General features: G+C 43.0%; 7 protein-coding genes across 7 annotated transcripts; 4 read left to right on the forward strand and 3 right to left on the reverse strand.

Annotated features, from left to right (window-relative positions):
- The first annotated feature begins 385 nt into the window (after nt 1-385).
- Nucleotides 386-2,439, forward strand: GGS22DRAFT_79123 (DnaJ-domain-containing protein). The gene is made up of 3 exons (XM_047968110.1): nt 386-614; nt 685-2,095; nt 2,165-2,439. The coding sequence occupies exons 1-3, from the start codon at nt 505-507 to the stop codon at nt 2,285-2,287; spliced, it is 1,644 nt and encodes a 547-aa protein (XP_047814841.1). The 5' UTR covers nt 386-504; the 3' UTR covers nt 2,288-2,439.
- On the reverse strand, nt 2,103-4,821 carry GGS22DRAFT_174024 (cysteine protease ATG4). The gene is made up of 4 exons (XM_047963014.1): nt 3,571-4,821; nt 3,338-3,506; nt 3,056-3,280; nt 2,103-2,975 (listed from the first exon to the last, which is right to left on the reverse strand). Exons 1-4 carry the CDS (start codon nt 4,142-4,144, stop codon nt 2,591-2,593), a joined length of 1,353 nt encoding a protein of 450 aa, XP_047814842.1. The 5' UTR covers nt 4,145-4,821; the 3' UTR covers nt 2,103-2,590.
- A 165-nt stretch (nt 4,822-4,986) lies between these two features.
- Nucleotides 4,987-7,705, forward strand: GGS22DRAFT_174029 (uncharacterized protein). Its single transcript, XM_047963015.1, has 4 exons — nt 4,987-5,147; nt 5,216-5,576; nt 5,648-6,983; nt 7,043-7,705. Exons 2-4 carry the CDS (start codon nt 5,447-5,449, stop codon nt 7,518-7,520), a joined length of 1,944 nt encoding a protein of 647 aa, XP_047814843.1. The 5' UTR covers nt 4,987-5,147; nt 5,216-5,446; the 3' UTR covers nt 7,521-7,705.
- Nucleotides 7,706-7,856: 151 nt separating this feature from the next.
- Nucleotides 7,857-9,064, reverse strand: GGS22DRAFT_174033 (histone H2B; the record flags this gene model as incomplete). The annotated part of the gene is made up of 3 exons (XM_047963016.1): nt 8,676-9,064; nt 8,506-8,577; nt 7,857-8,439 (listed from the first exon to the last, which is right to left on the reverse strand). Coding segments are annotated over exons 1-3 (413 nt in total), but the record flags the coding sequence as incomplete, so codon positions are not given.
- Nucleotides 9,065-10,096: 1,032 nt separating this feature from the next.
- On the forward strand, nt 10,097-11,039 carry GGS22DRAFT_174034 (histone H2A). The gene is made up of 4 exons (XM_047963017.1): nt 10,097-10,278; nt 10,414-10,502; nt 10,555-10,758; nt 10,812-11,039. Exons 1-4 carry the CDS (start codon nt 10,223-10,225, stop codon nt 10,865-10,867), a joined length of 405 nt encoding a protein of 134 aa, XP_047814845.1. The 5' UTR covers nt 10,097-10,222; the 3' UTR covers nt 10,868-11,039.
- A 200-nt stretch (nt 11,040-11,239) lies between these two features.
- On the reverse strand, nt 11,240-12,141 carry GGS22DRAFT_174035 (uncharacterized protein). Its single transcript, XM_047963018.1, has 5 exons — nt 11,869-12,141; nt 11,680-11,812; nt 11,536-11,614; nt 11,431-11,472; nt 11,240-11,372 (listed from the first exon to the last, which is right to left on the reverse strand). Exons 1-5 carry the CDS (start codon nt 11,889-11,891, stop codon nt 11,350-11,352), a joined length of 300 nt encoding a protein of 99 aa, XP_047814846.1. The 5' UTR covers nt 11,892-12,141; the 3' UTR covers nt 11,240-11,349.
- Nucleotides 12,142-12,625: 484 nt separating this feature from the next.
- On the forward strand, nt 12,626-14,418 carry GGS22DRAFT_174037 (2-oxoacid dehydrogenase acyltransferase). The gene is made up of 2 exons (XM_047963019.1): nt 12,626-13,171; nt 13,243-14,418. The coding sequence occupies exons 1-2, from the start codon at nt 12,929-12,931 to the stop codon at nt 14,302-14,304; spliced, it is 1,305 nt and encodes a 434-aa protein (XP_047814847.1). The 5' UTR covers nt 12,626-12,928; the 3' UTR covers nt 14,305-14,418.
- Nucleotides 14,419-16,063: the final 1,645 nt, after the last annotated feature.

A 16,063-nucleotide genomic window follows, 5' to 3' on the forward strand; every position in this document is an offset into this window, starting at 1 on the left:
TTTTTTAGTTTTTTTTTTTCCCAATAAAAAAGGCCTAGTTTTATATTACATGGTATAGAACACAGTAAGTATTATATAAGTATTATTCCAAGGCTATGCCGGCATCTTAACGCTAGTACTTGGAGGGTAGTAGCTTCTTAGGTACCTACATACAACACTACTAGGTGGTAAGTCGAGACTGAATAGTAGGTACCTGGGTATGTATGCACTGTATCGTACTTGAACTATTATGTTGAATGATTTTTTCGATGTGATAATCCTCCGGGGTCCGGAGTCATCTGCAGCCTTAGCAGATCCGTGCTTACCCCTGCATAGGTACATACAGCGTAGTACTTAGGTCTTAGATAGATACATCCATGATTTATGCATTTATTATCCAAGTTGCGGGGTATAACAGCACTATTACATTATTTGAATTTATTTCATGAGAAAGAAATACAAAATCGCATTTTCGTGGCACATCAACACTGAACGCACTATTGTCGATCAGACTAAATTCAGACGATGGGCGCCCAGCAGTCGTCCTACGCCGACACTGCGACAAGACACGATTCGCCAAAGAAAGCAGATTACTATCAACTACTTGGAGTCGACCGCCAAGCTAGCGATGACGAGTAAGCAGACAATTCCTGCACCGATACAATTCACAATCCTGATCCTGATCCTGATATTTTACTCCTTCAGAATCAAGAAGGCATATAGGAAAAAAGCTCTAGAACTACATCCGGATCGAAACTACGGCGATGTCGAAAACGCCACACAGAGATTTGCTGAAGTTCAAGCCGCCTACGAAGTCCTTTCCGATCCACAGGAGCGTGCTTGGTACGATTCTCACCGTGATGCCATTCTCCGTGGCGAGGACCCAGCTGACGTTGGGGCAACTCCTGAATATAACGACGTCCGTCTAACTACTGCCGACGAAATATATGCGTTGATTGGTCGTTTTAATAAAAGAGTTCCCTTTGACGATTCCCCGCAGAGCTTCTTTATTATCTTACAGCACATGTTCGATAAAATAGCCCAGGGAGAGAATGCAGTTGGCGAATGGGATGGCCTACTTCCCATCCAGTACCCTCCCTTTGGCACATCCAAGGCCGACGATGTAGTTGTGAAGGCCTTCTACAGCGAGTGGTCCAACTTTTCAACTAAGCTTGTGTTTGCCTGGAAAGATAGATGGCGGCTTTCAGACGCGCCGGATCGGAGGATACGCCGCCTCATGGAGAAAGAGAACAAGAAATTACGAGAGGATGGCATACGCGAATTCAACGACGCCGTGCGTTCCTTGGTTGCTTTCACTCGCAAACGCGACCCCCGTTGCACTTCTAACGCCCAATCGGAGGCCGATAGACAGAAAATACTGCGCGACTCGGTTGCAGCACAAGCTGCCAGGTCGAGAGCTGCAAATCAACAGAAGATGAACGATCCTCTAGCCATCCCCGAGTGGGCGCAGTCACAGGGCAATGAATTGCACCAGGGGGAATTTTCCGAGACTGACGAAGAATCCGAAGTCGAACACATAGAATGCGTGGTGTGCAATAAGATATTCAAGAGCGAAAAACAGTACGAGGCCCATGAGAAGAGCAAGAAGCACTTGAAGGCCGTTCAGCAGTTGCAGAGGCAGATGAAAAAGGAGAACGCAAGTCTTGATTTGAATGCGGAGGCTACCTCAACGTCGACATCTGAGATGCCAGGCATGGATGATTACTACGTAGACGACGAGATTGCCGCCGCTGAGAGTAGTGCGCTCGGTAGCAAGCTTGGCATCACGCAGACGGACAGGTCTCGCGGGACTGAAGTAATTGCTGGAACTGATACAGAACCTACAAGCCCCCACGTTACAACAGTCGACTCGGAGAATGAGAGTGAGGATGATAACTATGCCTCGAGAGATGCTGTCGAGGCACGGCTCGTCTCGGGGAAGCAAAAGAAAGACGATCATTCGCAGGGCAATGGAGAAAGTTCTATCGATAATATTACCAGCGAATTAGAAGGTATCTTGCTGACAGGCGGCGAACCTACCAAGAAGGTAGGCAAGGCAAAAGCCAAGAGGGAGAAAAGAGCCGCTCGCCAAGCCACTTCAGAGCAAGACGACACGGTAAGCTGTCGCATAGATTTATCTGGCCAGCTGTTCTGCTCCAGTGGCAGTTGCTAACCTCTACGGCAGAAGTGCACAGCCTGCAACAACACGTTCGAGTCCAGGACACAGCTATTCAAACACTTGAAGAAAACTGGCCATGCGGCCACAAAGATCGTTACATCGTCTAAGCCCAACAAGAAAAAGCGGTAGATGATTGTTATCAAATGACCTAGAAGTTTGTATCGATATGCCGTCTAACAATCCAGTACGTTGCGAACGTTGCGACAAGGAAACGTCACCCGTTCGTCTCTGTCCCTTAACGACCACCAAGCCAAAGCGGAGCCTGAGCAGTAACCTGCCATTGCTTGCCAAAATTCCTTTAGTAAGGATTCATGATATTTACATCACCAATGTTAGTTCATAATCCACCGTGGTCCACACTTAACGCCGGACTATTACCTAGTGGTATTTCCCCGATACACCAAACCGAGAAACATTGCGCCTGATACCGATTTATTCTTCCGCTCTGTCCATCTCCTCGTCTTCATCGCTCAAAGTCTGAACTTCGTCAATTGGCCCCCCCGATTCATGCATATGCGCAGTAGGGTCGTGGTCTGACACGTGAATGATGGCTTTACCCTGGACGTGTTTGACACTCCTCCGCCAGTCTCTCCAGTCTTCCTCATCACGGATAAGAAAGCCGATGAGCATGCTAGGATCCATTTCCTTGACATGGAGTCGTCGAAGTTTTCGCGTGTGGCAAGTATCAAGCTCTTCTTCGGTATATTCCTCGGGTTCTTCGTGATAGGGTAATGCAGGTCGCGTGTAATGAGGATCTAAGTAGAAGAAGTGGAGACCCTGGACTCCGATGAAGTAATGTGAGGAAGACGGACGTCCACTGTGCTCTCTGGTTAGCCTCTAGCGCCATGATGAAGAACCCCGGGGAAGGGGGGAGAGGGGAGGGGGGGTCGCGGCTACCCAGCAATGCCAATCGATTGCGGCATCTGCAAAGATGCCGTGAGGGCTTCCCAATATACTGGAGTGATCTTGTCAATACCCAATCGTGTACCAACTAGTATAACCGTCGGATGAAACGTATTGTCATCAGGCTTCGCGATTTTCATGAAGTTGTCTTCGTAGACATCTGGGCCATCCCCGGTAGAGTAGACACGCAACGTAGCTTCGGTTGAATTCGTCAAGGCTCTATTATCACCGATTAATTACCGCAACTAGCTCCAAAATTGCAGCAAAGTAACTCACTGGATACACCTTGCTGTTGCCGAAGGACCAAACCATTCACCGGGGTATTTCCCGCACGCGGAGGCGCCGTGGCGTACAAAGTTATGTATGGAGTATGGAGCTCGTGGGTCATCCGCAAATAGCGATACGATCTTCTTCTCCTCCCGGTCTGGTATACTTCTTCGCCACCCTACAAACGATTTAGTAACGACATCGGAAGGCATCGACTTTTCTTCTTTGCTAGGCCAACATACCTCGGCCAAGACGATGTACAAGCATGGCATTGGCCAAGAGGCTCTGACCAGATCTAATCATGCATCCCCATCCGCTATCCGAGGCAAAGCCGGTTTGGTCGCTCAATTGGCTCTTGAGACGCATGGAAAAGGATAGGGCAGATAATGCCTTGGGGTCATGCGACTTGGTTATGGGATCGAATTCCGATCGATAAGTCATCCATATCCTGGATTCGAAGTCATCAAGAAAAGCAGGAGGCCAGCCCCCATCTAGGGGTGCTTCGTCGTAGGCTAAGGACGAATCAAAGCTGCTAGAGGTTGAATCGGGAGGAGTTTCTGGTAGCCTGGAGGGAGCTTGGATGGGATCTTTAGGAGACGGTTCGGACGCGGAAGCGGTGGCGGGAGCGGGAGCTGAACTTGGATTCGGGGCTGGAGCGGAGGTGGAAGAAGGGTCGGATTTGGGGCTTGAGCTGCTGTTGAGTTTGTAGGAAGACCCAAGGCACCAGACCGGTTGATCACGGATAACATCGTTGGTTGGCTCGGGATCCCAGAACATCTGGACAATGCGTCTACCAAGATCGACTGTGGTATCCATATTGAGAAGTCGTGGTGGTATAAGTTGAAATTAGTATAGGAGCTCTTAGTAATTTTCAAAGCCCTAGGATTATGTGACCAAGACACGGTGGTAGTGACAGCAACAGCAGCAATCACAGCAACCAGAGCGAATCTAGATGCACCAAGGAAATTAAACAGGATAATAATAAAGAATATGTCTATTGTAAATAGAGGGATGAAACGATGCTGTTAGCCTCTCACGACGCAGAGGCGAAATGATGGATTTTGACAACGGGGAAGGTAAGTTGATAACTAGAGCGGTAGAAGACGACGTTTCGAGGAAGATGGTCGATGAATGATGACGGAGATGTACCGAATCAGTCTTTAGAATGCTAGGTACAAGACGCTACCAGCGTCTACAAACCAAGCGGAATATACGATATCAGAAGCTCAGTGATCGGTGATGAATGATAGACCCGACGTTTAGTGATCGAAGCGACAAAAGTCGAGAACCTTAGAACCTTTCAAACCTTGCAACATTTGAGGTCGATGGTCATCCGGCGCCACCCCAGGACTTTCAATGTTCTTTGACCTCGAGAGTTAGTGGACTTTGCTGGCTAGGTGGAAGCTAACTGAGGTACCTTAGCTGCTTAGGTAGGTATTGCACATTGGATAACTAGCGGATAAGCAGGAGAGGGAGGGGGGAATGAATGAACATTGTTGGTGCCTTGTGACAAGATCATTTGGGGGTGGTGGGAAGTGATCTTATCGATAATAGAATACCCGCTGTGCCATGTGCCATGTACATCGTACAATACATACAATACGATACGTACTTGTACTGCCTAGTACCTACCTACAAATGTACCTAGGTAGGTATATACAGAATACAACTGGCATAAAGACATGAAAACATAAGGCAAGTGCTACCTAATACCTGCACTGTATTTGAAACTTAGGACTGTTAAGATAGGACTCGGGATCAGATGTTGAAAGCTTTAGAATTCAAACCCAGGTACCTACCCAATCTACTTGGTAGATATGTAGGTACTGACTTCCATTTAATTTAATCATAATATTTGAACATCCTATTCTAACCTTGAATTCTAAGCCAGTACTCACTACCTGGATGCTGGAGTGGTTTCTAGTTTCAGTTATGCTCTGATCCACATTATCGTCATCCAAAAATTGTCTATTTTCTCTCATCTCAACTGACTCAACTGACTCAACTGGTTCAACAATCTCAACCACCTAAACTCTCCAGCTTCTCCTCCTCTATCTCATTACATCTCGTAATACCTATTAGATTTCAGGCTTCGTTTTTGGGCTCTATAACCATACCATGGCTAAGAATAAAAAACGAGGTGGCGGCCCTAAATTGAAGAGCCAAAGATTTCCTCGTCGCAATCACTCTGGAGAATATGGTGGCACCAACTTGCCATCAACCTCCCAAGGATTCGTGCGAGCTCACGGTATTGGCCCCTTTGTCCATCCATTTCCCATCTTATCATCTTACCATACGCCAAATCTAACCTAGTTTTAGGTTATACCCTTGCGGATGAGGCTAGGAACACCGCATCCAATCGCCGTGGAGCCTTTGGTCGTGACGCGAAATTGAGATACAAGCCCGTCACCTTTATCAGCGCTGGCCTCATGGACCCGTTGAAAGAATTGAATGTTCAGTTAGCTGCCACAGACGAAGCACAAAAAGACACAAGCGACACGGGGGGGTCTCTCGGTACCGACGTAGTTCTCACCGTGGATTCTCACATCTTCAAGGGCCATGTTCCGTCTTCATCTCCCGATGAAGAGCCAAGTCCTCACAACCAGTTTTCTAATGATACCGGGCTTTCTTTAGATCCCGAATCTGATATTAGTTGTGATTCTAGTGAGGAGATTATACTATTTAGGGGAAGGGATCATAATCGCAACCGTCAAAATGGCGCCGCTGCCAACTCTTTGGAACTCCGTGATTTAAACCTTGAACTACAAGCAGTCGAAGAGACTCTCCATGAAGATACCACTCAATCGCCAAATACCAAGAGAGTGATTACCAAGGCAGAGGATTTCATTCCCCTAAGGTCGAAACCTAAAAGACGAGACAGACGACGCGAAAAGGATCCGGACGCCTCGTCGGATGACGTAGCCGCTATACTTGCGGATTACATGTCTAACGTCGAGGGTTGGGGAGGAAGGAGTGACAATGAAGACGTCGGACACCGGGGAATTGGTTCCCATAGCTTTAGTGTACTAAGAGAACTTGGCGGTACCGATAGCGACGCAGTTCCCGACGAAGTCTCCAGCAAAGACGGCGTACCCCACAGCTCGGAAGACGAAATTGATGTTGAGAACCAGCAAATTTGTCTTGAAACGGAGGACGAACGGATAGCCCGCCTCCTTTCCAAACAAGAGGAATTGGGCCTTGGCGGCAACGACGTTCTGCTCTTCGATGGGGAAGCCTCCGACGATGAGTGGCTTGCACCTACCAAGGCCAACCTACGCCGCAAGAAGAAAGGTGACACCAAGAGTGCTAAGATATTCCATAAGAAAGGCCAATATCCAAGCGCAACGCAGATGGCGGAAGCATTTGATGAATTAGATCTCATGGATTGGCATCGACCCAGTCTTAAGAATTTCGAGAAAGGCTCGCCAACGTTTGATGTATCCGACTCCGAGCTTAATGAGGCTATGAAAGCAACCTGGCAAAAAGACCGTCTAAAGAAGGCAGAGAAAAAGAAGGCCCGCGAAGAGTTGCGATCACAGGGACTACTCGGTAAAAACACCAATCCCGACGATCTCCGCGTTAAATATGTCGGGGGCATGTCCCTTGATGATCTTGCTGATGAGCTTGAAAGCTTTCTCCTTGGCTCACAAGAACAGTAAGCTAATTTGTTGTTCATTTCTGCGCTATATGCTGAGATGTATTGACGTTTCCTAGACTCATTCTACCTCCATTCGAGAAGACCACCCGCAAAACTATTCACACCGTGGCCAACAAATTCAAAATCAAGTCGCAATCTGCGGGCAAGGGCAATGATAGGTGTCCGGTCCTGTACCGCTCAAAAGCTACGCTTCCATTTGATCAAGATACTTTCGACAAAACATTTGGCCGCATCAAGCAGACCTGGTTTCCTCGCGTTGACGCTGACGAGAAGCTAGTGAACGAAAGCAGACTTCTCAAGCGATCCGAAGTTCGAAACGGCAAGACTCGTTTCAAGAATTCCCTGACTTATCGTGACGGCGACATCGTTGGCCAACACGCCGTAGAGCTTGGAGTAGAGAATAGGGGAAGAGCAATGCTGGAAAAAATGGGATGGTCAAAGGGAATGGCTTTGGGAACTGGAGAGAATAAGGGCATTATGGTACCCATCACTCATGTGGTGAAGAAAACCAAGGCTGGACTCGGTGACACTTGACGGCGGATTCATTCAATGCTGATTCGTCGAAATCAAATACCTGCTACGAATCCTCTGGAGTTGCTTAGAATTAGAGCCGGGAGGCGTACTGTGCGAGTGGCGTTGATGCGTCCTATCATTTTATCGCAACAAACGAAATTAGAGCTTAAACCGTCACTGGCCTTCTTCTAGAAATTTGTTAGACCACGAACCTAGTTCAAATAAGATATTTCATAAGTTCACTCGTATGGGAGTAGTGAATATGGGTGTCTTCCCGGGGAAAACTTTCATGCCATCGTTACAAATGAACGACACAAAAATAGTGGCGAAATGGCTCGTTAGAATTCAAACTGAACACACCGACTAGATTTGACACATAATTCCTACACCGACCGCTACATCAGCTTCATTCTAAGACTAACCGTATAACTTTTCGTAAATGGATATTAGTTCAAGATTGCAGGAACCAGATTATTTCACTTTCACATCATTTCTCGTTTGAGAATTATGGTTTGTTTGTTTGTTCATATGCAGATTCATTCCGTAGCCCTATCGGGAAAATGTAGTGTACAACCGCAAACCCCATACCGTGTTGTGCGAGAACATTGACCCCTTAAAAAAGCAAACCATCCGTAACGCATTATGAGACTCCCGTATCAGGACTTGCATACCATGCTTTGGCAGAGTCTCGTCATCATGCCAAAGCGAAAAAAAGAAGTCCCATGCCCAAAAGAGAAACCAGACGCAGAAAAACCAAGCACTTATTTAGTCGATGACGAGTACTTGGTGACTGCCTTGGTGCCTTCAGACACGGCGTGCTTCGCAAGCTCACCAGGCAGAATCAGGCGGACTGATGTCTGGATCTCTCGGGACGAGATGGTGGACTTCTTGTTGTACGCAGCCAGCTTAGATGCCTCGGTGGCGACTCGCTCGAAGATGTCTAGAGACCCCATATTAGCAACGGAATTTGCAGGGCGCATGATCATGCGCTGACGAGGTGGCTTACCATTGACGAACGAGTTCAGGATTGACATGGCACGGTTGGAGATACCGGTGTCAGGGTGGACTTGCTTCAGGACTACAGTGAAATTAGCATAATCAAAAATCAATTGAACCGCGACGCGTAAATAATCAAACACGTTCAAAAAAAATTGAAGAGGCTGGTATGCAACTCACCCTTGTAGATGTAGGAGGAATAGGTCTCCTTGCGCGCCTTGGTACGCTTCTTCTTGTCGCCGGTCGCCGCAGTCTTCTTGCCAGCATCCTTCTTCTCAGGAGCCTTCTGCGCGGTTGCGGGAGCCTTAGAGGCGGCGGGCTTCTTGTCAGCAGCTTTGGGAGGCATGTTGAATATTTTGGGTGAATGACAAGTGTTTCTAAGATGTGGAGTGGAAGATGCAAGAATTGGAAGTTCCAAATGCTGGTTGCGTTGATAAATGTTTGTGGATGAGAGATGAAGAGAGAAGTCAAAGATGATTGACTTTGAAAAGGTGGTGGGTGGAAGGGCCTTTTGTATTGGCCCCGGGAACTTAGCGTGATTACTGATTTGGTCCTCGTAAGGTTTGACTGATTGACCTTGCCTTGTGTTGCGCGGTTGCACGTTAAAAAAATAAAATGGAGTACAAAATCCAATGTACCTACCTCCCTGATAAGCTGCCAATGCCCCGCCTTCCGGCAGCGCAACACCAGTAGACGCGCTAGAAGCAGTTACGCGTTTGTCGCACAGACCTTATTCACGACATGAAATAACCAAAATTTACTATAAGCTTTAACCAATTAAATATTTTATAAATCATTATTAATTTTATATTTTATGTAACTACCTATTATAGTTTAACTTCATACAGTTTATATAACCACCTTGAATTTCAAGCTTCTAAATACTAGTCTCCACAGTCCCGTACCAGTAATCATTAACGACGTAATATCAAACCAGCAGCTATACCGGCAAGCTTGACCTCAACGGTTACCGGCGCCGCTCAATCGTGGAGGGACCCGGGTGATCCATACTTTCCGAAAGAATTAAACGAGAAACCATCGCCACTTCCGAGTTTCCCACAGCTCGTAGGTTCCGTATATTTCTGTAAGTAGTTAGGTAACTTTCGTTTCGGTTTCGAATGAACCTGTTTCCATATATCATCGATAATTACTTAACAATACATACTAAAACAAGTTGCAACTTTTTAACAATTAAGTACTAGGTAGTTACAATTAGCTTCGAACTTTTAAACAAAATCTTTCGAATGCGTTATCCCATGAATAGAAACAATAGCCGTAAATGGCATTAACATCATTTCAATGACTGTGTAAGTTGTAATTGAATGGAGAATGTCTGTATTCAAGGATGGAAAGTCATGGTCTATGCTTCTTAGTACCTAAGTAGATTGTTAATTCCTTGCAAGTTGCTACCTATCTAAGTAGGTACTTACTGTTATTATTTTTCTAAAGAACCCATAGCTCCCCCGAAATTTGGCCTAAAGCGGACTAGGCTGACAATCCACCTAATTTTTAGTGATCTGTAATTCTGATTTCAGGACGCGCCCGACAATACTTAAAGATCACATCCCCCACCAACCTTGAACTTCTTTCTCCCATTTACATCTTCTCGTATCAGCTTCATCAACCATCAACAACCAGTCATCACCGTACTTTCAAACCGCTTTTTCGCAGCATCAGTCAATTCCGATATTATTTACGATTCACTTAACCTTTCATAAACCATCAAGATGACTGGAGGCGGCAAATCTGGCGGGAAGGCTAGCGGTTCTAAGAACGCGCAATCGTAAGTTATCTTCATTATATCTTGTTTTCCTATATATTGCCTTTGGCCCTTGGCCTTGAGGTTGAACGTGACGCGTCCACAAGTCCATGTTTATTTACTACTTAAGTTTCGGTTACCTAACTCGTGTTACTTTAGGCGATCTTCCAAGGCCGGTCTAGCATTCCCTGTCGGTCGTGTTCACCGACTTCTCCGCAAGGGTAACTATGCCCAGCGCGTAGGTGCTGGTAAGTTGCGTCGGTTTCTAAACAATTTTGGCTCAATCTAACATGTATCTAGGTGCGCCTGTTTACCTCGCCGCTGTCCTCGAGTATCTTGCTGCCGAAATTCTCGAGTTGGCTGGCAACGCTGCACGTGATAACAAGAAGACCCGTATCATTCCCCGCCATCTTCAATTGGCCATCCGAAACGATGAGGAGTTGAACAAGCTCCTTGGCCATGTCACCATTGCCCAGGGTGGTGTTCTACCCAACATTCATCAGAGTAAGTGTGCTTGGAATTCCATTGTCACTAGGTGTTATCTAACATCAATTCAGACCTACTTCCCAAGAAGACCGGAAAGCCCGGCAAGAACGCCAGCCAAGAGCTGTAAATGGGGTAACTTTCTGTTTTCTGGTTGGTCGTTTGGGACGTTTCATGAACCACGGGGTCACGGCTGGGCAAGGTTTGCTTTTTTCCACGCGTTTAGGGTTGTACATTAAAGGCATAATCCATTGAGCACTGCTCTGAATGAGCAATGGGCATGAATGATAACACTTTCTAAATATTTATGCCTTGAAATTTGTGAAATGTTGCGCAACTGCGTCTAGATGTTGAGTTGTTTATGACACTTTAATCGTCGACTTATATATTATCTTTAGGTCAACCTTGGAATTCCCTAGCGACGGCATAGTTTCGTGTTTAATCTACAGGTAGTCTGATATATGTAAGTGCATATTTTGGTGGGCGTCAATTTGATACGGGTCAGTAGTTCGTTAGTTTCTTTTATTTTTGTTTAATACATAGGCGCAGTTTTTCCATCCTATATACAGATTGGCACCATCCGTTTTCCTTCGTGTAATATCTGGGTGGTTTTTAAAATTTGAGCGGCGGTGGAGCTAAAAAGTATATCAGTATCGATCGAGGAGAGATCTAAGAACGGAGACCGATACTTACGGTTAGTATTAGGTACCGATAAGTTCCTTTCAAATTTAGATCCTATTATGACTTATTAGCATATCGCATACTGTATACGCAACATATTTGCGACTGGTGACATACCTCCCGGAGCTGTCGGGTAACAAAAAGGGTCGGGGTGTTTCCACGTCTCTAGCAGCTTTTCTGTTTCGCTAAGTAATATCTGTGAAGAAGCTTATATTAATATCCACCAAGTTTATCATCGGGGACGGCGTGGGGAGACATTACCCTTTGTTTTCTAGCATCTGTAATGTTACGGTTCGCTTCAAAGAGGGATCGGATGTAGAGAGCTTGACCACGCCATAGACTTCGATGAACAGCCCAGTCGAGAGCTAGCTTAAGAGAACGTCGATAGAGAGATCTGTATTTCAACCCGATTAGCAGTTGTGGAATCAATGTATGTTCGATTGGTCTTACAGTGCTGCTTGTCGGTTCGACATGGTGAGGTCTTTTACTTCTTGTCGTGTATTTAAGTCGCAACGCCCACGACCTAAATCACCAACAGGCCGTAATCAGGGATGCCAGCAACGCTTGGAGATGCTTATGCGAAATATGGGCGGGGGGGGGTGTGGTGTAGTAGAAAGCTCTATGCGTAGCCGTTAAACTTGAGAGTTGTGCTCGTAAGGATTATGAAAGTGTTGGAAATCCCACGCAATCAATTGGAACTCGTTAACTTGCCAGGTCAAGAGATGATCCACAGGTACGTCCGGACTACTAGGTACTTTCAAGTCGGTGGGGAATATTATTTATTCCGAATTACCAGAGTGACATATTTAGGTACATTTATGTATATAGATACCTAGTACTACTTATTAAGTAGGTTAATGACTTGCATGTACTTAGTAAATACCTAGTACCTCCCTTTGTTGTAATAACTCGTCTGCTCAGCAAGGGGGGTTTTTTTTTAAAAAAAAAAAAGAGATAAGTATAACCTCGGTATAAAACTACGTATACAAAGGTACAAATAGCATATGTACATAATTAATAGTCTGCAAATGATTGACAAGACGGCTACAGGTTAATAGTATAATCGGTAATTTCGTTTTCAGTGTGAAATACTTGTATCTGCGTATGTAAAGTGTCCGGTGCAATTGCTAGAAGGGAGCTGCGATCGGGACAAATTTTTTTAAAAAAAAAACCTGGAACCACTGCTTCTGCCGGAGACATGGGAGTAGTGGATTGTTCCTGACTTACTAGGTACCTACTTTAATATTTTTCCCCTTCAGACTTTCTTCCCCGGTACAGAACAACACTTCATCGACTTCTTGCTATTGTATGGTTTGGTATTCGTCCTCCCATTTCCTATTTCACATTTCTTCCTCTGCATACATAATTCGGCTACAAACTCCTCTTTTTCTCTTTTTTCTTTTTATTTATCTTTCTAAGACTAGTTCAATATTTCCCTCTCCCTTGCCACCGACGTCTCTGCCGAACCTTGCCGGTCATTCTGCCACGACACCTATAATCATCCTTCACAATGATGTCAAGACGGCTTCTCACAGCCGCGCGAGTTTTGCGCCGGCCCATGCAGCAGCAACCATTGCGCGGCAGCATCCCAATGCCACTACTTATGACGCAAGTTCGAACTTATGCGCATAGCATTGTCAAAGTCCCGCAGATGGCCGAATCTATCACGGAAGGTACCTTAAAACAGTGGAATAAGAAAGTTGGCGATTACGTAGAGCTAGATGAGGAGATTGCAACAATTGAGACCGACAAGGTAATCAGGATCTCCTCGTTCCATGACCGTTTTTTCGTGTCATCTGGTGATTCTGACGTTTGTCTTTGCAGATTGATGTCGCCGTCAATGCTCCTGAAGCTGGAGTAATAAAAGAGCTACTTGCCAACGAGGAAGATACCGTCACGGTGGACCAAGAAATTGCTAAGATTGAAGTTGGCGCAGCGCCCGAAGGTGGTGAAAAGTCTGCAACATCTAAGGAGTCACCCAGCAAGCAAGAGGCTTCTGCTGAATCCGGTCTAACATCTGCGGAGACAGAAAACAAGCCAGAACCAACAAAATCCGGAACGAAGCTAGAATCGCCTAAACCCGAACCACCGTCACTAGAACCCAAGAAGGAGTCTGCCCAGAAACCATCTCAGCCGTCGAAAGATACCTCGACCAACACTGGACCCGTCTTGGGAAGCCGGGAAGAAAGGCGAGTCAAGATGAACCGTATGCGTTTGCGGATTGCCGAACGCTTGAAGCAATCACAGAACACGGCAGCTTCGTTGACAACCTTCAATGAGGTTGACATGTCGTCCCTCATGGAGTTCCGCAAGCTTTATAAAGATGAAGTACTCAAGAAGACTGGGGTTAAGCTTGGCTTCATGAGCGCGTTCTCGCGGGCAAGTGTTCTGGCGATGCGGGATATCCCGGCCGTCAATGCATCAATCGAGGGAGAGAATGGTGGAGACACCATTGTATATCGAGACTACGTTGATATTAGTGTGGCTGTAGCTACAGAAAAGGGACTGGTCACTCCAGTGGTCCGAAACGCAGAATCCATGGACATGGTTGGGATTGAAAAGGCCATCGCGGACATGGGTAGAAAGGCTCGAGATGGGAAACTTACCATTGAGGACATGGCTGGTGGTACTTTCACCATAAGCAACGGCGGAGTGTTCGGTTCTCTTATGGGTACGCCCATCATTAACCTACCCCAGAGTGCTGTATTAGGTCTACATGCCATAAAGGATAGAGCCGTTGCTATAAATGGCAAGGTAGAGGTTCGGCCCATGATGTATCTTGCATTAACCTACGACCACCGCCTTCTCGACGGTAGGGAAGCGGTTCAGTTCTTGGTTAAGGTCAAGGAATATATCGAAGACCCTCGGAAGATGTTGCTAGGCTGATTCATTTTACATGGCATGTTTACGAGTCACTTAATGGGAATAAGTAAAACTTTAAAGTGTATAATATAGCGGTTGTTTAATAAGCATGAATGAATAAGTTATAAGCAGTTTAATGGGTTCCGCCCATTAGGATGTGTCTTTGGTTCTTTTCTTCTGGTCTTATGGAACGTGCTTTCGTTGTGAGAAGGCTTCGAGCCTTTTAGCTTGGGAAGATTTAACATGTAATGTTTAACGTGTATTTATATATATTTCGTAATTTAGAAAAGATTTTTTTCTTTTTTTTTTTTTTAATTAACATTATTAATTATTAAATCCGAGCTTATTAAATATTATTAATATTAACGTTAAACGTTAAATATTAAAATAATTATTATAATATATTCGAAATTAATATTACGTTTAATAATTATAAAATTTATAAAATTAATTTTATTATAAATAAAATTTTTTATTATATATAATTTAATTAATATTTTATTTTTATAAAAAAAATTACATAAATTAAACGCATTTTATAAAATAAAATTATAAAAAATTAATAAAAAATTAAATTAATATAATCGTTTTAAAAATTTTAAAAAAAATTTTAAAATTAAATATTAATAAATTTACGAAATTATTAAAAAAATAAAACTTTAAAAAAATTAAATTTTTAATTTAAAACGAAAATATTAATTATAAAATTAAATATATATTTAATAATTTATAAAAATTTATTAAAAAAATTTTTTAATATTATAATTTAATTATAAATAATTTAATAAAAAATAATTAAATATATTTTTTAAATTAAAATTATATATACGAAAACGATAAAAAAAATAAACCGAATTAATTTAATTTAAATTAACGTTAAATTTTATCGATATAAAAATTATAAAATTTTATTTATATTATTATTATAAATTTTTTTTTTAATTTAATTAATATATATAATTTCGATTAATAATTTAATTTTCGTGTTAAATATTAATTTAATTTCATTTTTTATAACATTTAATAAAATTTTTTTATATTTATTTTATAAAATAATAAAAAATAAATTAATTATAATAATAAATATTTTAATTAATATAAAAATAAATATATATTTTTTAATTTATTCGAAAAATATTTTTATATTAAAATTTTAAAAATTATTATAAAAAATTAATAAAAAAATTAATAAAAAATTTTACGCATTTAATTAATTTAAAATTTTTAACGAATTATTAAATTTTAATAAAATTTTAATTTTATTCGCGTTTTTAATTAAATATATTTTTTTAAATAATTATTTAAATTTCGATTTAATTAATTTTTCGATTAAATTAATTTATTTATTTACGAATTTATTTATTTTTATTAAAATAATTAATATATAATTAATAACGTTAAAATTAAAATAATACTGGCCGCGCAGTACGAAAACCGGATTTTTCCCGCGCAGTACCCCGCTAGAATCAAAGGTACTTCTCCCCGCATACAAATCGCGTACAAAATACTTGTACTCGCGATGACTCAATTGACACAAGACAGAAACCTTATTTGACCTGTATACCCTTGACTTTGACCTGTTCTCTCGCAATCAATTAATAGGAAGAAATTATCAACCTGATATCAATCGAAAGAGCGTTCAAAGGAGATTCGATCAATACAAGGCGCAGCTGTTGCAATGGGATATTGATAGAGATATGAGTAGTTGAAGTGAAAGGCATACTTCGGCAATAGGGCCAGCATTTCCCTTAGAACTCCTAGTATTAAGTAAGCTATCAGATCC

This window comes from Annulohypoxylon maeteangense, assembly GCF_022496945.1.
Source record: "Annulohypoxylon maeteangense strain CBS 123835 unplaced genomic scaffold GGS22scaffold_22, whole genome shotgun sequence".
Taxonomy (NCBI): domain Eukaryota; kingdom Fungi; phylum Ascomycota; class Sordariomycetes; order Xylariales; family Hypoxylaceae; genus Annulohypoxylon; species Annulohypoxylon maeteangense.